This window comes from Solanum stenotomum, chromosome 12 (assembly GCF_019186545.1).
Source record: "Solanum stenotomum isolate F172 chromosome 12, ASM1918654v1, whole genome shotgun sequence".
NCBI lineage: Eukaryota > Viridiplantae > Streptophyta > Magnoliopsida > Solanales > Solanaceae > Solanum > Solanum stenotomum.
This window is the reverse complement of record NC_064293.1, coordinates 24310556-24335071: the sequence shown is the minus strand read 5'-3', so window position 1 is coordinate 24335071 and position 24516 is coordinate 24310556. Positions and strand designations below refer to the sequence as shown.

Sequence of the window (24516 nt, the reverse complement as noted above, 5' to 3'; positions counted from 1 at the left end):
AAGAGGAAAGAGCTCCCTATGAATCCTCTATTGGTGATAGAGTTGTTTGATGTATGTGGCATTGTTTTCATGGGTCCATTCGTGAATTCATATGAGATGAAGTATATTCTTGTTGCGGTTGACTATGTATGGAAGTGGGTGGAAGCAGTTGCGCTCTCCAACAATGAAGGTAAAAGTGTCACCGGTTTCTTGAAAAAGAACATCTTCTCCAGATTTGGTACACCGAGGGCTATTATTAGAGATGGAGGTTCTCACTTTTGCAATAAGTTGTTTAAGGTACTACTTGAGAAATATGGTGTCCGCCACAATGTAGCCACCCCTTACCATCCACAGACTAGTGGTCAAGTTGAAGTATCCAACAGAGAGATCAAACAGATATTGGCGAAGACTGTGAAAGCCAATAGAACGGATTGGTCAAAGAAGCTTGATGATGCTCTATGGGCATACCGCACTGCATACAAGACCTGCATAGGTATGTCTCCCTACCAACTTGTATATAGGAAGTCTTGTCATTTACCAGTAGAACTAGAGCATAAAGCGATGTGGGTAATGAAGAAATTAAATTTGGATTGGGGCGCCGCATCTAATCAAAGAATGGATGACTTGAATGCACTTGATGAGTTTCGCCTAAAAGCTTATGAAAGTTCAGCCTTGTACAAAGAGAAGATGAAGAGGTATCATAATCAAAGAATTGAAAAGCGAGAATTTGTGGTTGGTGATCTTGTGCTTCTATTCAACTCTAGGTTGCGCTTGTTTCCAGGCAATCTCAAGTCCAAATGGACCGGACCATTTTTGCTCACAAATTGGTTCCCCCATGGGGCGGTTGAGCTGGAAAAAAAGGATGGAACAAGGTTCATGGTAGGTTCATGGTAAACGGGCAAAGGATCAAGATCTATTTGGGAAATGCTGAAACCGTACAAGAAATGATTGAGGCCTACAATTTTGATGAAGTCTGAGTAATCAAGAGGCCTGCGTCGTGCCGCAACGTTAAATCAAGCGCTGCTTGGGAGGCAACCCAAGATGTACAATCTAGCCAACGATAGGATATAGTTTTGTTTTTGCTCTAGTAGTTCGCGCTGTTCGATTGATTCCATGTATCAAATTTTAGTTTTGTACTAGTGTTGGCTAGAATTAGAATAGGGTCCATGTCGAAAAAGTGTCCAGAAAATGTAGAAAGAATAACCTAATGGTTGCTACATGTGCAGGTACACCACGAAAATTCTGCAGAAAAATGGTCTGGTGCAGAAGTCTACGGACACAATCGGCGATCCGTCGATTAAACTACGGACCGTAGATGGTGCCCGTAGATCCCAGGTGAGTTTCTAAATTTTCAAGTGTATGAGTGATCTACGGTCCTGATCTACGGACCGTAGATCGACTCACGGACCGTAGACTGGGTCTCGTGAGTCCATACCTCAGGTTGTCTGAGAAGGCCCGGATTCCCCCATTTGTTTTAAACCATTCCCCTTCCCTTCATTACTCCCAAAACCGTTTCTAACATTCCCTAACCTCCCTAAATCACTCCATAACTCCTCCATCATATCATTTCTTCCATAATTCCCTAATTTCCCTTCCATTTCAAATACAACCCATCCCATAATCTAACAAAAAGGGTCCGGTGTTTGGTCAGTAACGAAGAGGTGACTCGTTGGTCTTGCTAAGCTTAGTATCATCACGCAATCACCCCACTCTTTGTTGCTTGTAAGGTAATAGACTTTCCTTTCACGTTGAATTTCGATTCGTAGATTGAATATAGAAAGTCGGGAGTTGGGTCTTGACCTTGGGTAATTGTTAGATGAACTTGCATGATAAACTTGAAAATTACAATTCCCTTGGAACGATAGATAGTGATTGTGTAGCATTATTGTATGTGATCGTAAAAACTATATGGTAGTTTTATTCATAGCCTTCAAGGATCACATCAAGATTCAACCGTAATTCAATGATAATCATTCATCATATAGAGCAACATCATAATACCATAATAATATCCACAATTACAAATTAGATTCTCATCCTTCATTCACCATTAAAGTCATACTAGGGTTTAAAGTGAGAAAGAACGGGAATTCATGGGTCTTGTGGGGATTTGTTCAAAATCCATCCGCATGACATCAATCATCCACAAATCATCATATACAACCATAATTAATCATTCTAATTCAATGAAAACACATTTGAAAAGTGACCCACGAAATTGAGAGAAAACCTAGAATTTTGGGGAACCTTGAATTCATATTTTTTTAGAGGGCCTCTTGGGGAAAAGATCCCAAGAGTGTAAAGCAACCATACCTTAGTTGAATTCCTTTGAGAGTCAATGGAGAAACTCCAAGGAATTTGGGAAGAAACCTTGAAACCCTAGCTCCAATGTAATATTCTTCTTCTAGAGTCTTTAGAGAGAGAGTTTAGAGAGAAGTGGATTTTGATTTTATGATTTGGAGTTATAAGGTGGAAGACTTGTTTATTACTTAATAAAACCCTAATATAACTATTTATAACCACTTTTAACCCTTAAAAATTAATTAGTAAAATTACTAAACTACCCCCATTTAAATCGTGTCGAGGCAGTGAACTCGAGTGTCATCCACGAGTCCCCGTCCACGGGACATGTATTGAACCATGGGCCGTAATGGCCACTCGTAGTTTGGTACTGAGAGGGTGCAGACGAGGGTTTTGGTGAGGAGACTAAGTCTCAACTCACGAGACCCTTTCATGGAGCGTGAGTCAGTCTACGGACCGTACTGCATGCTCGTGGTTTGGGACTGAGGGGGGTCATTTTGTAGGCCACTTGGAGGATTCTAAGTGTGGACTCACGACTCGCTTTCTACGGGGCGTGAGTCATCCTATTCATCATGGTTTGACCCTCGTGAGTCCAACCTGTTTTGGACAGCTTCTTCTTTCTTTTTGGTTCCAAATTTGGGTCCTCCTCAAGGACCCCTTGGGTGGTCCTTGGGGAGTCATACCCGGACGTTTGGATCTTAAACATGAAATTTTACATTTTTAAACCCTTTTACAAACTTTAGTCCACCTACGACACTCTAAATTCAAGTTACAAGACCTAGCACCTCACCAGTTCAATGCACTAGTTTCCAGACTTCCTGGTCGTTTCTTGACGTTTATGCACTAACACTTTCTTACCAATTTAATTACATTAAATTAGGTCTTGAAACATCATTTCTACTCTCATTAAATCATTAGTCATCATTTAGGATCTAGCATAGGTCATTAGATTTCCGTAGTGTTACAATATCCCCCCTTAGGAACATTCGTCTTCGAATGACACTTTAATCACTCCTAGGGGGACAAAGACTCAAGACTAGCAGCCAAACAACAACACATATCAATCACATACACATTTCATAGGAGGAAACACCTTCTCTACATCATTAGCTCAATGCAACACAAGAAAAGAAACTATTACAAAAAAAAAATCTCATTATGCACCAAAAATTACCATTTCATATAAACATAGGAGGAACTACATTCTCCAACACAAGCAAGCTCAACATAGCAATATTAAACCATCATGCTACTCCATCATAACATAACCAACATGTTCATCAACTTATCTCATGAGGTCACACATGTCAACATCATAACCACATGCAATACAACATGAGATTCAACATAGCTTTTCATTACACACAATTACACATGCTCACAAATTTACCTCATAAGTCAAATTATGCAATAATCATGCTAAAAGCATTCAACAAAAGGGACATATAATTCATGAGAGACTTAATTATGTAATACGCTTCCTCACATGGACCTACACCATATAGGAAGAAGACATGGCAAAAGATCACACAATAACCATAACTCTTAATTCATTACAAACTCAAGAGAAACTACTTACCTCAAGTTTGAATAGGAGTAGCAAGAAAGAGGTGAGGATAACGGGACTTCATATCGGCCTCTACCTCCCATGTAGCACTCTCAACTAGATTATTCTGCCATAGAACCTTAACAGAAGCTACTTCTTTATTCCTCAACCTCTTCACTTGTCGGTCTAGGATCTCAACCGGAACCTCTTCATAAGAAAGGTTCTCATCAACACCCAAACCCTCTAAAGGAAGTATGGCTACCGAATCACCTACACACTTTTTGAGCATAGAGACATGAAATACCGGGTGAACCGGAGCCAACTCATTAGGCAAGTTCAATTCATAAGCAACATTTCCAACTCTCTTCAAAATCTCAGAAGGGCCACATACCGAGGACTAAGCTTCCCCTTTTTACTAAACCTCNCGGGTGAACCGGAGCCAACTCATTAGGCAAGTTCAATTCATAAGCAACATTTCCAACTCTCTTCAAAATCTCAGAAGGGCCCACATACCGAGCACTAAGCTTCCCCTTTTTACCAAACCTCATTACCCCTTTCATGGGCGAGATCTTCAAGTAAACCCAATCACCAACCCCAAATTCAAGATCCTTCTTTCTATTGTCGGCATAAGACTTTTGCCGACTTTGAGCCGTTTTCAACCTATCTCTTATAAGTCGAACCTTTTCAATAGACTCATAAACCACCTCGGGACCAAGAAGAGCAAATTCACCTACTTCAAGCCAACCAACCAGAGATCTACACCTCCTACCATAAAGTTCTTCAAATGGAGCCATGGCAATATTTGAATGGTAACTATTGTTGTAGGCAAATTCAATCAAGGGGAGGTGATCATCCCAATTACCTTTGAAATCAATCACACACGCTCTCAACATGTCCTCCAAGGCTTGACCATCCATTTGAGGGTGAAATGTGGTACTAAGCTTCACTTTAGTACCAAGCCCATTTTGGAATGCTTTCCAAAAGTGCGAAGTAAATTGGGTACATCTAACCGAAATGATAGACAAGGGAACTCCATGTAACCTCACCACTTCCTTAAGGTATAACTTAGCATAGTCTTCCGCCGAATACGAAACCTTGACGGGAAGGAAATAGGCTGATTTAGTCATCCTATCAACAATGACCCAAATAGAATCATGTTGCCTTCGAGTACGAGGCAAACCTACCACAAAGTCCATATTGACATCCTCCCACTTCCAAGTGGGAATACTTATATCTTGAGATAGACCTCTCGGTCTTTGATGCTCGGCTTTGACTTGTTGGCAATTTAGGCATTTGGCCACAAAGCTTGTTGTATCCCCTTTCATTCCGTTCCACCAATAGATCTCTTGTAGGTCACGATACATTTTGGTGGCTCCCGGATGGATAGAATATCGAGAAATGTGAGCCTCTTCCAAAATTCTCTCCCTTAAGTCACCCACATCCGGCACACACAATCTTCCTTGGTACCTAATCACCCCATCTCCCCCTTAGGAGAAAGCCTCAGTGGATTTATCAAGAACCGACTATTTCAATTCCATCAACGTAGTATCTAGGTGTTTCTTGGACTTAAACTCAACCGCAAGTGATGACTTGGAACAATGATGAACCATAAACCCACCCTTGGAGGAATCCCTTAGTTGGACACCTAATCGGGCCAACCTATGAACCTCCTGAACTAACTCCTTCTTCTCATCCTTTATGTGAGCAAAACTACCCATGGACAGTATACTTAATGCATCCGCAACCACATTAGCCTTTCTGGGGTGGTATAGGACACTCATATCATAGTCCTTCAAAAGTTCCAACCACCTCCTTTGTTGGAGATTCAACCTTTTTTGGCTAAAAACATATTGAAGACTTTTGTGGTCGGTAAACACATCTACGTGTACCCCATAGAGATAGTGTCTCCATATCTTCAAAGCAAAGACTACCACCGCTAGTTCGAGATCGTGGGTTGGATAGTTCTTTTCATGAATCTTCAATTGTCTAGAAGTATAAGCCATTATTTTACCATGTTTCATAAGGACACACCCCAACCCTACTCTTGAAGCATCACAATACACTACAAACCCTTCGATACCCTCCGGTAAGGTCAATACCGGAGCGGAGGTAAGCTTATCTTTCAACAATTGAAAAGTCTTTTCACAAGTCTCCGACCATTCAAATTTAACCTTCTTTTGGGTCAAAGCCGTTAATGGAGAAGAAATTGAGGAGAAACCCTCAAAAAACCTTCTATAGTAACCAGCTAATCCAGAAAGCTTATAATGTCGGTAGGGCTTAAGGGTCTAGGCCATTTCTTAACCGTCTCTATTTTCTTTGGATCTACTTCAATTCCCTCACTTGACACTATATGTCCGAGAAACGCAATCGATCTCAACAAAAATTCACATTTGCTAAACTTAGCATACAACCGTTGGTCCTTGAGAACTTGCAACACCATCCTCAAATGTTCCATATGGTCATTCTCACTCTTAGAATATATCAAAATGTCATCAATGAAAACAATCACGAATGAGTCAAGGTATTGTCTAAACACCTTATTCATATGGTCCATGAATGCCACCGGGGCACTTGTGAGACCAAAAGACATTACTAGGAACTCAAAATGACCATATCTTGTTTGGAATGCCGTTTAGGAACATAAACACCTCTCACCCTAAGTTGGTGACAACCCGACCTTAAGTCAATCTTTGAAAAGTAGCTCGCCCCTTGGAGTTGATCAAATAAATCATCAATCCTAGGGAGCGGGTACTTATTATTTGTAGTGACCTTGTTCAATTGTCGGTAATCAATATACATCCTAAGCGACCCATCTTTCTTCTTCACAAACAAAACCGGTGCACCCCATGGTGATATGCTTGGTTGAATAAAACCCTTATCTATCAAATCTTTAAGTTGTGCCTTCAATTCCTTAAATTCGGCCGGGGCCATCCCGTAAGGAGGAATTGATATCAGTTGTGTATCCGGCAAGAGATCTATGCCGAACTCAATTTCTCGTTCGGGAGGGATTCTGGGAAAGTCATTAGGAAAGACTTCTGAAAACTCCCTTACTATGGGGACCGACTCTAATGGAGGGGTCTCGGACCCAAGGTCCTTAACTCTCACAACATGATAGATACAACCCTTAGAAATCATTTTACAAGCCTTTAGACATGAGATAATTCGACCTTTAGGAATCAAGTTTCCTCCCTTCTATTCTACAATGGGTTCATTAGGAAATTGAAACTTCACAACTTGGGTTCTACAATCTATGGAAGCAAAACAAGCATGAAGCCAATCCACCCCCAATATGACATCAAAGTCTAACATATCAAGTTCTACTAAATCAACCAATGTGACTCTATTGGACAATGAAATGAGACAACCCCTATACAGTCTACTAGCTATAACTGAATCACCTACCTAGGTAGATACGGAAAAAGGGTTTTTTAGGGTTTCTGGGAGCACATCAAATTTCATAGCCACTAAAGGAGTAACAAAAGATAAAGTGGCACCCGGTTCTAACAATGCATAAACATTAATTGAAAATACTAGCAACATACCGGTAACAACATTCGGGGAGCTCTGTTGATCACCTCGGGATTGGAGAGAATAGAAGTGATTCTTCTTAGGAGCATCGGAGTTAGACCCACTTGCTTGAGCTTGCTTATTCTCCCTCCCTTGAACCTTCAACATAGGGCAATCTCTCCTCACATGACCACTCTTCCCACAACTACAGCAATTGTCCGTGCCAACTAGGCACTTGCCTTGATGCTTCTTGCCACACTTTTCATAATTAGGTTTCTCAACATAAGAACTACCACCTCTTCCTCCTTGTGGTCTAGGGGTAGACACCCTACCTTTGTTGGGCCTTGGAGAATTGGAAGGACTTTGGTTGGAAACCTCTTCTTAAACCTTGGTTCACCTTGACCTTCAAACTTACCATTAGTTGCATTTCCCTCATCGGCCCTTGGCCTCTTCACCTCTCTATTCCTCTTTCTAAGCCTTGACTCTTCCACTTGTTGAGCATGTACCATCAACCTAGAGATATCCATGTTGTCGTGGAGCATTGCCGTTCAGCACTCTTCTTCAATAGCCTCGGACACACCGATGACAAAGCGACTCATTTCATCTCTTGGGTTCGAAACCAAAGAGGGAGCATATTTGGACAACTTTATGAATTTCAAGAAGTATTTTTGGACACTCATACCTCCTTGGCGAAGATTGATGAATTTCTCAACTTTGGCTTCTCTTTTCTCACGGGGGAAGAACCGATCAAGGAAAGCCTTCTTGAATACCTCCCAAGTTATGGGACCCGCCGTTAAAGGCATATTGTCCTTCCATTGAGTGTATCATACTTTGGCCACGTCTTTCAATTGATACCCGGCCAACTCGACTTTCTCATTAGAAGAAACTCCCATAGCCTCCACAATCTTATAAACCTTCTCCAAGAACCCTTGTGGGTCTTCATTCACTTTGGAACCCAAGAAGGTAGAAGGGTTCATCCTAGTAAAGTCTCTCAACCGTGAGGCCATGGTACTCACATTGGTCTCCACCCGGGGTCTAGCTTCCTGGTTAGCATGTGTCGTTATGAGTTGACTCAAGGTATAAAGAGTCGCCCTTATCTCCACATTAGACATAGCCCCTTCATCAATAGGAGCTTGAGGATTTTGAGGAGCTTGAGGGTTTTGAGGAACATGAGGGGGAACCTCCTCATTCACATTTTCCTATCCAGCCCTCCTAGAATTAGTCCTTCTTGTATTCAGAAAGGATTAGAAGGAAACACTTAATGGAACTAAGATTCTTGAGGCATGACCAATGAGTAATAAAGAAGTGAAAATTCCTAAGCATCTTATAGCCTCTCATTCATAAGTGTGGCACGCTTCACACATATGAACAAGACTCTACTAAATGTGGTTTCATGAGACATCAACCCTAATATTATCCAATTAACCTTATGCTCTGATACCAAGTTTGTCTCTCCCCGAGAGCACCCCCTAGGCGTAACACGGTGTACTTGACCCCGAAGGGGTCTTATACGAGCCCTTAGCATATTCGCCATTGCATATAAACATTCAATAATGAGGAATTTAAAAACTTTTCAACATTAATGTCAAAGTGTCTCATAATAGAAAATAGAAAGTAGAATGTCTAGACATCATCATCTCAATGAAACCATATAAGTAAACATAAGAATCTCAATTAGGGACCATAGCCCTTTACAATAGAATTGTCTCAAAATGACAACTGCATAAGGAGTCTAATAATCTATTACAATATAAGGAACATAAGTGTCATAATGTGTGTCCTCAGAACTTAAGGACATACCAAAAAAAGTCTTGGAGAAAGTCTAAGTCCAAGCTTGAGTCTCTTAGTAGCACAAACACTTCTCGAAACCTACACTTAGTAGAAAAAAGAAGAAATATGGGACAGCACAGTCAATTGTAGTAAGTATGGAAGCCATGCAATTAAAACAACTTAAAACATGCATAAAAGGGACCTTTATACGAAAACATGCTATTTCAAGTTAAAAGCCATAATGCATATTCAAGGAACATTTAGCCAATCCAGATTACAAGATAAAGAGACATTCATGACCATAACAAGAAGCCATAACCCATAGCTTACCTATTTGAATTCTATTTATATCATACCATCATAAGACACCACCCATGACCATCTTTTCAAGTTTACTTGTGCAATGTACATATGAAGGCCCATACCACCATATATACTAAGTAAAGCCATCAAGAAGACACAAGTGTAATCACATACATAATCAACTTAATAATAGGTGAAACCAACATTACCATCATTCATAAGTTACCATGCATAAAGGACTCACACAAGAACTCCTCAGAGAACCCACTTGTGCAATGCATAGGTAAAGTCTCAAACCCTCACCTATACTAAGTAGTATCCCTCAAGTAGTCCTAATTAGAGTTCATTAGTCATTTACCTAAGTCATATTCATACATTAGATCATCTTCTTAAAAAATAGGGATATTAGCAATAACCGACATAGACCATGTGAGCTTTATGGAATCCGGTGTTCTACTCCCACACCTAAAAGAGAGTGTTCCACTTGCCAAGGTAAAACTAACATAATAGCATCTAGGTGGATCCACTAGGTAATACCTATGTGGGCAAACATAGTTAAGGAACAAGGATATTGCTACTAGAAACGTGGACTTGCTAAACGTAAAAGGTTTCCATCTCATGAGACAACATATATATATATTGAGAACCCAGACATGCTAAACGTTAAAGGAACCCAATGGGAACCCAGACTTGCTAAACGTAAAAGCTTCCATATCATATTCATGTTCACTCGGTGCTAAGCACAATTCCCTTTTAAAGTATTATTAGGCCTTTACTTACACATTAATTCAATAAGGAGTACATTAGGGATTCAAACCATCATTCATCATATAGCTCACAAGTTCTAAGATGAGAATAACCTTTCATCATAGAACCATCAACATTTAATAATGTTCATTCATAACATAGTCATATAGTGTTCATGCGATTTACCTTCTATTCATCATACCAACACTACCATGATCATAGCTTAACATTCATGTTTGTATCATAGCATACTTGTCAACACCTGGGGTTGTAGAGAAGAGGAAACATAACTCAACCACTACAATTCATAATCAAGTAGCACCTCCACCATAAGTGGATCAACAATTCAATATGTGAACATTCATCAATTTGACAATCTTCATTCATAACCTTTAAGGATCACATCAAGATTCAACCCTAATTCAATGATAATAATTCATCATAATACCAAAATGAATTCCACAATTTCATATTAGATTCTCATCCTTCATTCACCATTAAAGTTATATTAGGGTTTAAAGTGAGAAGAAGGGGAATTCATGGGTCTTCTGGGGATTTGTTCAAAAACTATCAACATGACATCAATTCATCCACAAATGATAATATAAAACCATAATTAATCATTATAATTCAATGAAAACACATTTGAAAAGTGACCCACAAAATTAAGACAAAACCTAGAATTTTGGGGAACCTTGAAATCATATTTTTTTAGAGGACCTCTAGGGGAAAAGATCCCAAGAGTGAAACTAAACCATACCTTAGTTGAATTCCTTGAGAATCAATGGATAAAATCCAAGGAATTTGGGAAGAAACGTTGAAACCCTAGCTCCAATGTAATCTTCTTCTTCTAGAGTCTTTAGAGAGAGAGTTTAGAGAGAAGTGGGTTTTGATTGTATGATTTGGAGTTATAAGGTGGAAGACTTGTTTATCACTTAATGAAACCCTAATGTACCTAATATAAATATTTATAACCTTTTTTAACCCATAAGCAATTAACTAGTAAATTACTAAACTACCCCCACTTAAACCGTGTGGAGGCAGTGAACTCGAGTGACATCCACAAGGCGTGGATTGAACCACGGGTCGTACTGGCCACTCATGGTTTGATACTAAGAGGGTTCAGATGAGGGTCTTGGTGAGGAGACAAAGTCTCAACACACGAGACCCTTCCACGAACCGTGAGTCGGTCTACGGACCATACTGCATGCTCGTGGTTTGGGACTGAGGGGGGTCGTTTTGGAGGCCACTTGGATGATTCTAAGTGTGGACTCACGACACCCTTTCTATAGGGCATGAATCAACTTACGCCTCATGGTTTGACCCTCATGAGTCCAACCTGTTTTGGACAGCTTCTTCTTTCTTTTTGGGTCCTCCTCAAGGACCCCTTGGGTGGTCCTTGGAGAGTCGTACCCGGACATTTGGACCCTAAACATGAAATTTTACAATTTTAAACTCTTTTACAAACTTTAGTCCACCTACGACACTCTAAAGTTAAGTCACAAGACCTAGCACCTCACTAGTTCAATGCACTAGTTTCCGGACGTCATGGTCATTTCTTAACGTTTATGCACTAACACTTTCTTACCAAATTAGGTCTTGAAACATCATTTCTACTCTCATTAAGTCATTAGTCATCATTTAGGCTCTAGCTTAGGTAGTTAGATTTTCGGAGTGTTACAAATACTAGGGAAAAATTTCTCACTTAATTCACACTCATTTCGTGTATTAGAGCTTGATCTCTAAAAAGTTTCTTCTAAATCGTGCTTGCGTGTGTTTTTCAATTAATCATGTCTCCATGAAGAGCTGTCAAAGGTTGTCTTGCTAGGCGTAGCATTGAGGACCAAGGGGTACCCAATGCACCTGAAGTGCAACCCCAAGGAGAAATTACTAATGATGAGTTCAAAGAAGCGATAAGGATGATAGGCCAAGTTGTGACTAACCAGGTTGGGCAACAAAGAGGGGCTTGACAAGAAGAGGCTAAAACTTCTAGGATTCGTGAGTTCTTGAGGATGAACCCTCAAAGTTTCACATGTTCAAGCACTATTGAAGATCCAGAGAACGTTATTGAGAAACTGAAAAAGGTATTTGATGTTATGCATGTTGTCATTATTGAGCGAGTTGAACTAGCTACATATCAATTGAAGGATGTTTGTAGGACTTGGTTTGACCAGTGGATGAAGGGTAGAGTTGAGGGAGCACCATCTGCGAGTTGGGCGTGTTTTGAGGAGGCCTTCTTGAGGCGTTTCTTTCCCCGAGAGTAGAGAGAGGCCAAGGTATGGGAGTTTCTTACCCTTAAGCAAGAGTCACTAAGTGTTCATGAGTATGAGTTGAAGTTCACCCAACTATCCAGTTATGCTCCAGAGATGGTTGTGGATATAAGGAGTAAAATAAGCTTGTTTGTTGTTGGGTTGTCCCGTCTATCAAGAAAAGAGGGCACGGCAAAAATGCTAATTAGGGACATGGATATATCCAGGTTAATGGTATATGTTCAGCAGCTTAAGGAAGAGAAGTTGAGGGATAGTAGGAGTTTAGAAACAAGCAGGCTAAGACAGGGAGTGAATCCGGGCAGCAAAGAAGTAATGTGAACCATTCGTCCTTTCTGCAAAAGCAAAAGAGATCTGCTCCATCATCTGCTAGTGCACCTGCACCCAGAAACAAAGGTGAGTATAATAGTCAGAACTCCCAGCACTTTAGAGCTAGACCTGCACAGAATCAAGGTAGTGTGAAACAAGGGGGTAACTGGGCTCCTGCATGTGCTAAGTGTGGTAGAACCCACCAAGGTAAGTGTCGGGATGGCTCCACAGGTTGTTTCAAGTGTGGATAAGAGGGTCCCTTCATGAAAGATTGCCGTAAGAACTAGCAAGGTATTGGGAATCAGGGTAATAGAGCGCAATCTTCATTAGTTGCTCCACCAGTGTAACACCCCAGAAATCTAATGACCTAAGCTAGAGCCTAACATGTAGTCTAGTAGCCTAATGAAGTTAAAACATAGGTTAGAATCCTAAAATAATTTCCTTAACTTAGTACTAGGGTTTTAGTGCCTAAACGTCAAGGCATGACCTCCTAGGACCCCCCCCCCAAAGGGTCCTTGAGGAGGACCCAAGGGAAGGTCCAAAAAGCTGTAAATTATAGCATGAACCATGATTGGGCACCCACGAGCCATGGGTGGAACCTCGCTCTGTGGTTAGGAGGGGTGGTTCAAGACTTAGTCTCCCCAAGCCACCCCAAAAACCTCCATGTTCCAGTCCCATTCCACGAGCGTGTAGTATGGTCCGTAGACCAACTCACACCCCGTGGAAGGGTCTTGTGGATAAGGCCTGAAGGCTGGCCAGAATGACAAGCACCAGCCCCTAACCACGAGTGACCAATACGGTCCGTGGTGCAAACCACTCCCCGTGGTTGGGGTGTCGTGGATGGGGGATTAGGTTGTTGCCTTAAGTCGGCCAAGGATGCAAACATTTTAATAAATTCTAATTAAATAAGGGTGGGGGATGGTTATTATTAGGTATTTTAAGTATATTAAAGTACCTTTAACAATTAAATAACCCTTTTAACTCTCATAACTCACAAACTCAAACAAAACCCACTTCCCTCTCCCAAAAAATTCTCTCTCCAGACTCCATTGAAGAACAAAGAAGAAGGTCAAGATTAGGGTTCAAGATCTAAGATTTTCACTCCAATTTGGTGGGAAAACATCAATTAAGGTATGGTAACCTTGATTCATGGAACACTTTTCTCCATGAAGCCCTTCAACTCTTGATTTTGAAATTTGTAACTTGTTCAAAAACTAGGGTTTTCATTCCAGCCATGGGTTCTTCCTGGAAATGATTTCATTATGTTTATTGTCATATATTATGTATGATTTGATGTTTGATGGTGATTTTTATTGTAAAACTCCCCATGAACCCATGAACTACCCCATGACCCTAATTTCATAAATTGTGATGGGTGTAGTGATGCAAGATGATTACTATGAATTGTGTCAATGTTAATATAGTATTGAATCTTGTTTATTCATGCTAAAAGTAGAATTTCTAAGTGTGATTGTGAGACTTGATCCTTGACCCTTGAAGGGGGTAAATTGTGAAGGATTGTTCATGATTGATAAAAATTGTATGTGAACTTATGTTCACTTGGAAAGTAAAGATCCTATGACTATTGTGTATATTGAGGTATTATTGAAAGGCTATTCTCCCCTTAACCTTTACACATGTTCATGTATAACTTGTCTAGGATGATGATGATGATGATGATGTTGTTGTGTTGATTGAAAGGCTAATTCTCATTAAAACTCTATGAATGATAATGTGAAAGGTTTACTCACTTGTGGATGATTCTAAGGTCTAAAGGACATTCTCACCTAATGAATCTATGAGGTATTATGATGAATATTGGTTGAGTTCCTAGTGCACTCTATATTGAATATGAACCAAAGTAAAGGCTTAATATGACTTTTAACGGGAATTAGGGTTAGCATCGAGAGGATATGAACAATGAGATAGGAAGCTTTTACGTTTAGCAAGTCCGGCTTCCCAACATAGGTTGTCTCATAAGATGAAAACCTTTTACGCTAGAAGTTCGGGTTTCTAGTAGCAATCTCCTTATCCCATAACTATGTGCCCACATAGGTCTTTAGCTAGTGGATCCACCTAAAAGCTATCACGATAGTTCTACCTTAGGCAAGTAGGACACCCTCTTTTTGGTGTGGGGGTAGAACATCAGATTCCATGTAGCTCACATGGTCTATGTCGGTTAATGTTATTTCCCTTTATAATGAACTATACTATNTATCACGATAGTTCTACCTTAGGCAAGTAGGACACCCTCTTTTTGGTGTGGGGGTAGAACATCAGATTCCATGTAGCTCACATGGTCTATGTCGGTAATGTTATTTCCCTTTATAATGAACTATACTATAACTTCTTGGTGAGTTTACTTAGTAGGAGTGGGGGTATGGGACTTCACTTCAACATTGCATAAGTAGACTAGTAGGATGTTGTGGAATGGTTCCTTTATATTATGATGAGATACAAATGTATGCATGTGTGATTAATGGATAGTTGTTATGAATGACTTTCCTTATATTCAAGTAATGTACATGACTATTTCCTTATTTGTGACTAATGATTATAATGAGGTCTAAAGATGATATGCATGACCAAGGTAGCTTCAAGGGGGTTCTTATTAAGGTTGGTATTTTGGGAAGCCAATCATACATTGCACAAGCGTTCCTTAGGGGTTGCTAAGTTATTGATGTTACTATGTTGTTAGTATAAATGTGATTATAGCTTGTCTTTTACATTGAGGATGCATGTTGGTTTCCAAACTTGATAAATGCATAATTTGCAACTAGAATGTCCCTTTTATCATATTAAAGGATTTTATACATGTTTCCATACTTAGTACATATTTGTGCTAACCCTTTCTTCTTCTACATTTTGATAAGTGTAGGTTCCGGCTAGGTGACATACACTCTCTTTCTTGAAGAAGACTTGGATTACTTATCTCCAAGTTGTGGTGAGTCCTCAAATTCGAGGATGGATTATCCACTTCTTAGTTTTTATTCTACTTCTCATGTTGAGACTTTTGTTGATGTAAAGGGCTAAGTCCCAAACTTTGTATTCCTTATGTTTTAGATGGTGTATGAGACAAAGTCTAGATTCCGATGATTTTCCTTTATGAAAATGAAGTATGACTTCTATTGTAAAAGTTTTAAATTTTCCGCATTATTTCTATGTCTTATGTTATGATGATGCTAGAGGCTTGTATGAAACCCTTTCGGGGTCAAGTACGTCGTCTTACGTCTAAGGGGTACTCCCGGGTCGTGACAAACTTGGTATCAGAGAATAAAGTTTTGGGATAATAATTAAGTTGATGTCTCATAAACCACGTCTAGTAGAGTCTTGTTCATGAGTGTGAAGTGCGCAACACTTATGAATAAGAGGCTATAAGATGTTTAGGAACTTTCACTCCTTTCATTACTCTTTAGTCGTGCTTTGGAGTCCTAACTCTATGAAGTCCTTTTTTTCTAACCCTTTTCTTGTGCATATAGGAATATGAATACAAGAAGAGCGGCTGCAAGAAGAGTAGGAGAGGAGATTGCTAATAATGAGGGAGTTCCTCCCCAAGGTCCTTAAGTTCCTCTAGATGAGCAAGCTCCGGTTGATCTGGCAAATGTGACTCAAGCCGAATTTAGGGCCTCTATGCAAAAGATAACCAAGCCACGACGGCCCAGACTCAAGCTATGGCGACCCAAGCCAAAGCTATGATGGCTCAAGTCACTAGGGATGCTAGAGCCCGTGTGAACCCCAATGCAAGTACACCGGCTTCAAGAATTAGGGATTTCACAAGGATGAATCCCCCTACCTGCTATGGCTCTAAAGTGGATGAGGACCCACAAGGGTGTTTATAGATGAAGTGCTTAAGGTGGTTGATGTCATGGGAGTATCTTCTCAAGATAAGGCGGAACTAGCCGCCTACCAATTGAAAGACGTAGCTCAAGTATGGTTTGAGCAATGGAAAGAAGAGAGACACGTAAGAGCGGGCCCGGTTGATTGGGGATCATTCAAGATGGCCTTCCTAGATAGGTTTTTCCCCCTAGAATTGAGGGAACAAAAGTTAGTGGAATTCATGAACCTTCGTCAAGGGGGAATGAGTGTGAAGGAGTACTCTGTCAAGTTCACCCAACTATCCAAGCATGCTCCAACTTTGGTGGCCAATTCAAGGGCTAGGATGAATAAGTTTGTGATGGGGGTATCCAGTTTGGTTGAAGAGGAATGTCATACGGCAATGCTACATCATGACATGTATATCTCAAGGCTCATGGTATACACTCAACAAATTGAGGAGACCAAACTCAAGAAAATGAATAGAGATGTGAAAAGGCCTAGGGCCGAGGGTGGGAATTCTTCCAAGGGTAAGTTTGAGGTTCAAGACAAACCAAGGTTCAAAAAGAGGTTTTCCAACCAAGGCTTCTCCAATGAACCAAGGCCCTACAAAGATAGGGTGTCTAACCCTAAGCCTCAAGGAGACAATAGGGATGGCTCTTCTCTTGAAAGACCTAGTTGTGCAAAATGTGTCAAGAAGCATGAAGGCAAGTGCCTAGTTGGCACGGGTGGTTTCTTTAGTCGTGGGAAGAGTGGTCATATGAAGAGAGATTGTCCTATGCTAAAGGTTCAAGGGAGAGAGGGCAAGCAAGTCCCTCCAAGTGGATCAAATTCCGATGCTCCCAACAAGAATCGCTTCTATGCTCTCCAATCCCGAAGTGATCAAGAGGGGTCCCCAGACGTTGTTATCGGTATGTTGCAAGTATTTTCCATTGATGTTTATGCATTATTAGACCCCGGGGTCACTTTATCTTTTGTTACTCCTATTGTGGCTATGAAATTTGATGTATTTCACGATGTCTTAGAAGAACCCTTTTCAGTTTCTACCCCGGTGGGTGACTCCGTTGTAGCTAAAAGAGTTTATAAGAATTGTGAAAGTCACATTGGTAGATTTGGTTGAATTAGACATGCTTGATTTTGATGTAATCTTGGGGATGGATTGGTTGCATGCCTGTTTTGCTTCCATTGATTGTAGAACTCAGGTACTAAAGTTTCAATTTCCAAATGAGCCCATTTTGGAATGGAAGGGGGAAATTCAATCCCTAGGGGTCGATTCATCTCATGTCTAAAAGTTTGTAAAATGATTTCTAAGGGTTGTATCTATCATATTGTAAGACTTAAGGACATTGAGTCCGAGACTCCTCCTTTAGAGTCGGTCCCCGTAGTAGGGGAATTTCCGAAAGTCTTTTCTGATGACTTATTCGGCATTCCTCCCAAACGGGAAATAGACTTTGGCATTGATCTTTTTTCAGATACTCAACCCATATCCATTCCCCCTTATCGGATGGCTCCAACCGAATTAAAGGAGTTGAAGGAGCAACTCAAAGATTTGTTAGACAGGGGTTTTATTCAACCTAGCATATCTCTGTGGGGTGCTCCAGTATTATTTGTGAAGAAAAAGGATGGGTCCCTTAGGATGTGTATTGATTACCGCCAATTGAACAAGGTCACTATTAATAATAAGTATCCACTCCCTAGGATTGACGATTTGTTTAACCAACTCCAAGGGGCGAGTTACTTTTTGAAGATTGACCTAAGGTCGGGATATCACCAACTTAGGGTGAGAGGGGTTGACATTCTTAAAATGGACTTCCGAACAAGATATGGTCAATATGAGTTTATAGTAATGTCTTTTGGTTTGACCAACGCCCCAACAGCTTTCACAGACCTTATGAATAGGGTGCTTAAGCAATACCTTGATTTATTTGTGCTCATTTTTATTGATGATATTTTGATCTACTCTAAGAGTGAGGGTGATCACATGAAGCATTTGAGGATAGTATTGCAAGTCCTTAAAGACCAACAATTGTATGCTAAGTTTAGCAAGTGTGAGTTTTGACTAAGGTCAGTTGCTTTCCTCGGTCATATAGTGTCGAGCTTGGGCATAGAGGTTGATCCTAAGAAAACCGATGCGGTTAAAAGTTGGCCTAGACCCCTAAGTCCTACCGATATTAGAAGCTTTTTGGGTTTGGCCGATTACTATAGGAGGTTTGCTGAGGGCTTCTCATTTATCGCTTCTCCGTTAATGGCCTTGACCCAAAAGAAATCCAAATTTGAGTGGTCAGAAGCTTGTGAGAAGAGCTTCCAAGAGTTGTAGAATAGACTCACCACCGCTTCGGTGTTGACCTTACCGATGGGTTTGTAGTATATTGTGACGCTTCTCGAGTGGGTTTGGGATGTGTCCTTATGCAATACGGTAAGGTGATTTCATATGCTTCAAGGCAACTCAAAGTACATGAAAAGAATTATCCAACTCATGATCTCAAAATAGTGGCGGTGGTTTTTGCCTTGAAAATATGGAGACACTATCTATATGGGGGTGCATATAGATGTGTTTACCGACCACAAGAGCCTTCATTATGTGTTTAGCCAAAAAGATTTGAATTTCCGACAAAGAAGGTGGTTAGAACTTTTAATGGATTATGACATGAGTTTCCTTTACCACCTCTGCAAAGCCAATGAAGTTGTGGATGCCCTAAGTAGATTGTCCATGGGTAGTGTGGCTTATGTAGAAGATGAGAAGAAGGAATTGGTTCGTGATGTGCATAGGTTTGCCCGTCTAGGTGTCCAACTTATGGATTCCACGAAGGGTGGAGTTATGGTTCATCATAGTTCTGAATCTTCCTTTGTGATTGATGTAAAGTCTAAGCAACATCTTGATCCTATTTTGATGGCATTGAAAGAGTCGGTTCTCAACAAGTCCATTGAGGTTTTCTCCCACGGGGGAGATGGGGTGCTTACGTACTAAGGTAGATTATGTGTTCCGGATGTTGATGGCTTGAGAGAGCAAATTTTAGAAGAGGCTCATGGTTCACGGTATTCTATTAATCTGGGAGCCACCACTATGTACCGTGATATATGGGAAGTCTATTGGTGGAATGGCATGAAAAAAGATATAGCGGGTTTTGTCGCCAAATGTCCAAATTGTCAACAAGTTAAGGCCGAACACCTAAAATCGGGAGGTTCATTGCAAGATATAGATATTCCCACTTGGAAATGGGAGGAGGTGAATATGGAATTTGTGGTGGGTTTTCCTCGTACTCGAAGGCAACATGCTATTTGGGTCATTGTTGATAGGATGACCAAATCAGCCCACTTCATTCCCATTAAGGTTACTTTGTCGGTGGAAGACTATGCCAAATTGTACATAAAAGAGGTAGTGAAGTTGCATGGGGTTCCTTTGTCTATTATTTCGAACCAGGGTGCTCAATTCACTTCACATTTTTGGAAGGCATTCCAATAAGGGCTTGGTACCAATGTTAAACTTAGTACCGCTTTCCACCCTCAAACGAATGGTCAAGAANTTCCTTTGTCTATTATTTCGAACCAGGGTGCTCAATTCACTTCACATTTTTGGAAGGCATTCCAACAAGGGCTTGGTACCAATGTTAAACTTAGTACCGCTTTTCACCCTCAAACGAATGGTCAAGACAAACGCACCATTCAAACCTTAAAGGGAATGTGTGATTGATTTCAAGGGTAATTGGGATGACTATCTTCTATTGATCGAATCTGCTTACAACAATAGTTACCACTCTAGCATTGGCATGGCTCCGTTTGAAGCACTATATGGTAGGAGGTGTAGATCTCCGGTTGGTTGGTTTGAAGTAGGTAAATTTTCCCTAATTGGTCCCGAACTAGTTTATGATGCCATTGAAAAAGTTTGACTTATTAGAGAAAGGTTGAAAATGGCCCAAAGTCAACAAAAATCATATGCCGATGTTAGAAGGAGGGATCTTGAATTTGAGGTTGGTGATTGGTTCTACTTGAAAATCTCACCTATGAAAGGTGTGATGAAGTTTGGCAAGAAGAGGAAGCTTAGTCCCTGGTATGTGGGCCCATACAAAATCTTGAAACGTTTTGGGAAAGTTGCATATGAAGTGGACTTTTCAAATGAGTTGGCTCCGGTTCACTCGGTGTTTCATGTTTCCATGCTCAAGAAGTGCATTGGTGATCCGGTGTACATCCTTCCTTTAGAGGGCTTATGAGTTGATGAGAACCTTTCTTATGAAGAGGTACCAGTTGAGATTTTTCATCAGCAAGTGAAGAAGTTTAGGAATAAAGAAAGAATTTTGCAAGTTAGTCTTAACTTGTGAGTTATGGGTCAACTTCAAATGACCATAACTTTTAGTACAGGATGCGTTAGTTAGTCCATAAGATATCAAATGAAAGGTCCTTCAATTCTCATTTCAACACCGCCAAGTTTGCTAAATTTTGAGTTCGGATGAGGGAGATATGCCTATTTAAAGTTGGTCTATCCAATTAAGGAAATTTACCTAGATTAATGCGAGGTATCTTGGTCTTTTCCTTACCCGAGTAGCTTTAAACGTTTTTGGTAATATTTTAGGGGTCTAAACTGTTTTGGGTCAATTTTCGCAATCCTAAATCACGCTTAGGGTTATGAGAGGAGTTCAAGAGGAGAAAAGCGGAGAGGTTCAAAGCGTTCGTCAAGATTCTTGAGATTTGTCGAGGAATTTCGCCAAGGGTTTGGTCTCTAAGATGTATGTAAGTTCTCATAGTGTTGAGTTCATTCACCCACACGCCAATCATGTGATTTTATCCATAATTTCGTTCTTCAAATTGAATGATTTGAATTATTGTTGGGTGTTCTTGAGGTTTTGTTCTTCATGCTTTATTTATGGAGTTTGATGGATTTTTTAGGTGAGGAATTCGATCTTTGAGGATTGTTCTTGAGCAAAAGTGAGTATATTCTCTTGTACGTGTATTGGGTAATTGAATCTAAGGAAAATTTGAGGAAAACAACCGATTCTAGGCTAATTAGGGACAGAAAAAAAGAAAATTCGTCGGAAATTTCTGGGTAAAGGTTGGCTCGCCGCTCCAGCAGTGTGCCAGAAAAGAGGTAATGTAGTTTAGGGGCTGGCACCCCGCGCCACTCAGTGCACCAGGGTCACCTACCACCATCCTTTTTTTCGTCGTTTTTCCTGTCTAAGTTATTTTAAAGTGTACCTTTACTCCTTTCTAATTCCAACTACTCTAAACTACATCTAAACATCGAAAGTGTACCTTTACTCCTTTCTGATTCCAACTACTCTAAACTACATCTAAACTTCGAGAGATCCTTCTTAACATGAATCATAACCCTTGAATTCATAATTCAAACTTAAGGTAGAGTTAAGAGTACAGTCTTGAGAGTTCTTTCGAGTCATTTTGAGAATCTTTTTCAAGTTTTAAAACTTATTTTAAGACTTGAATACTTGAGAATGAGGATGAGGAGAGTTGAGTTCCAATTTTCAAAATGAATAGATGGGGACTAAGTATTCCCAAGAGTAAATATTTTTACATTTAAAATGAGAGGAAACATCGATTTCCAAATGAGTTCATGAGGAGTTTTTAGTACTATCTCTTTTAAGAGAAACCTTTTGAGTAATAATCTCAAAGTTTGATGATGAGGAAATGTTTTAAACATATGAGTTGAGCTATATTATTGGGAGTAGTATTGAGAATTGATATGGGAACAAGTTCAAATAACTCAAAGTCCTCGTAAACCATATAGCCAATGTGGGTAGAAAGGGTCATACTTTTTATATGATTCCTTATTGATTTTTAAGCATAGGTTAGTGGATCTACTTAGTTGAGGATGTCTTATACTACGGCAAGGTATAGGACAGTTTTGGCAGCGTGTGCGATAAGTTGTATCATCACATAGCTCATAGTGATATTTGTCAATTAGTGAATCTCCCAAATAAGAGTAAAAGAGTTATTATTGTATTTTAAATACATTGAGCTATTATCTATTATTTTAAAAGCTTTCCTTATAATGCACATTTATTATTGCTTTTATATTGAACTGAGTTGAATATTTCTTAGTTTGAGTATCCTTGAGTTGAGTTGAGTTAAGATGAAGTGAGTATGTTCTTCTTTTTTATCAGTTCAAGATATTTCTGTGCTTTAGAGTTCCCCTTACATGCTCGTACATTCCATGTACTGACGCCATTTGGCCTGCATCTTTTATGATGCAAATACAGGAGTTCAGGATTATCAATCGACGCTCCGTTGATCTAGTCGAGTCCCAAATTTGCTTGGTAAGCCTCCTGCTTGCTTCCGAAGGATTCCCATTTACTTTTCAATTTATTTAAGATGTCATGGGTCTTGTCCCGACTTCCATCATAGTTGTTAGAGGCTTCATAGATAGATAGTAGTGTTTTGAGGAGACTTTTCCATTTCTTTTGTTAAATGTTTTAAAGACTAAGTTGCCTATGAGGAGACATTTGAGTTAAAGTTTTACATTTGAGTTAATCTCACGTTGAGTAAGTCTTCTGCTAAGAGTTGAGCCAGGTCAAGGTTCTCTTGGGTCCATCAATGGTTCTTAAGTGTCATCCACGTCCACGGTGTAGGGTCGGGGTGTGACAAACTTGGTATCAGAGTACAGAGTTCAAGAGTCCTACGGTGTCTATGAAGCCGTGTTTGGAGAATCTTAGTTGTTGGTGTGAAGCGTGCCACATCTATAATCAGGAAGCTGCAACATTTAGAAAATATCTCACTTATTTCATACTCTTTTCGTGTGATAGAGTTCAACTCTATAAAAGTTTCTTTCTAATTTGTGCCTGTGCGTATCCTTTCACATCATGCCTCCACGAAGAGTTGTTTTTAACAACCGAGGGGTACCCCCTAGTTGTCACATGGCGTACAAGACTCTGAAGAGCCCCATACAAGCCTCATAGCACTCATAACATTCGATATATAGAAATAGTGTTGAATTTAAAAGCTTTTCTTTAAATTCATACAATCAAAAGTTTATTTAAAACAGTGGAAGTCTACTTGTCTCACATGGCCATCTAAAAATATCTTGAAACAAAAGCAGGGTCACGGCCCTTTACAATAGAAAGTCAAAAAATGTCTATTACATGAAGGAAAGAAACATCAATAAAACATGTGTCCTCGAATGTATGAGGACATACCAATAGCCTTGGAAGAACTCAATCCAAGCCCTTGAAGTAGATGGATAGCAACTCACTTGCCGGAACCTACACTTGTAGTAAAATAAGAGAAATATGGGTTAGCACACGAAAATGTACCAAGTATGATGAACATGCAAAACTCATGCTTTAAAGGGACATTTTGGTTGAAAACCATGCATTATGCCAATTTTTAGAAACATCATGTACATTAGTATAAGAGGCATAAAATACAAGTATAATCATCATACAAGTCATAATCATCACATTAAGCTTTCACCTTAAGTAAACCCCAAGCCACACTTTGTGCAATGTATGGATAGCGTCCCATACCACCATCCACACTAAATACCACATTAAGTCCACCAAAAGTGAACTTACCATTCTTCCTTTTCACATTTACACAATACTCATACATAAGGAACATAAACATTTCATAAGTCATGACAAGGAAGTAACTCATAATACAATCTGAAGTATAGCATGCATCAACACATTAAGCATTTAAGTCAACATTCTTCATTAGCTTCATTAAGAGCACTTTCATTCATTAGTCATTAAGACATTAGAGAACTCACTATATCCCTCTCAAAGACTACTCGTGCAATGCATGGTTGGCATCCCATACTACCACCCACACTTCATAGAACCTCTCAAGTAACCATAGTGTACATCTCACATGATAAGAATAAGCATTAACCAACATAGACCAAGAGAGCAAACCATGGAATCCGGTTTCATATAACCCCACACCGAAGAAAGGTGTCCTACTTGCCTAAGGTAGAACTAGGTACATTTTAGCTTAGGTTGATCCACTAGCTATACCTATGTGGGCACA

At 39.9% G+C, this 24516-nt stretch overlaps 3 protein-coding genes across 3 annotated transcripts in view; 1 reads left to right on the top strand and 2 right to left on the bottom strand.

The window, feature by feature from the left end:
• The window catches only part of LOC125849216 (uncharacterized), a 683098-nt gene that overhangs the window by 606258 nt on the left and 52324 nt on the right, over nucleotides 1–24516 (top strand). The window lies entirely within an intron of this gene.
• On the bottom strand, nucleotides 3746–4620 carry LOC125847243 (uncharacterized). The gene is made up of 3 exons (XM_049526905.1): nucleotides 4218–4620; nucleotides 3924–4096; nucleotides 3746–3772 (listed from the first exon to the last, which is right to left on the bottom strand). Exons 1-3 carry the CDS (start codon nucleotides 4618–4620, stop codon nucleotides 3746–3748), a joined length of 603 nt encoding a protein of 200 aa, XP_049382862.1.
• LOC125847242 (uncharacterized) lies at nucleotides 6072–8340 on the bottom strand. Its single transcript, XM_049526904.1, has 4 exons — nucleotides 8189–8340; nucleotides 7709–7846; nucleotides 7369–7538; nucleotides 6072–6172 (listed from the first exon to the last, which is right to left on the bottom strand). Exons 1-4 carry the CDS (start codon nucleotides 8338–8340, stop codon nucleotides 6072–6074), a joined length of 561 nt encoding a protein of 186 aa, XP_049382861.1.

Excerpts from the sequence above, each read along its gene's own strand:
- LOC125847242 (XM_049526904.1), bottom strand. The coding sequence starts at position 8,340 with ATGGCCTCACGGTTGAGAGACTTTACTAGGATGAACCCTTCTACCTTC. Across the intron at positions 7,539-7,708 it reads GAACCAAGGTTTAAGAAGAG|TTGTGGGAAGAGTGGTCATG; the intron begins GTTTCCAACCAA and ends CAATTGCTGTAG. Across the intron at positions 6,173-7,368 it reads CTCCCCGAATGTTGTTACCG|TGTCAAGTGAGGGAATTGAA; the intron begins GTATGTTGCTAG and ends TCGGACATATAG.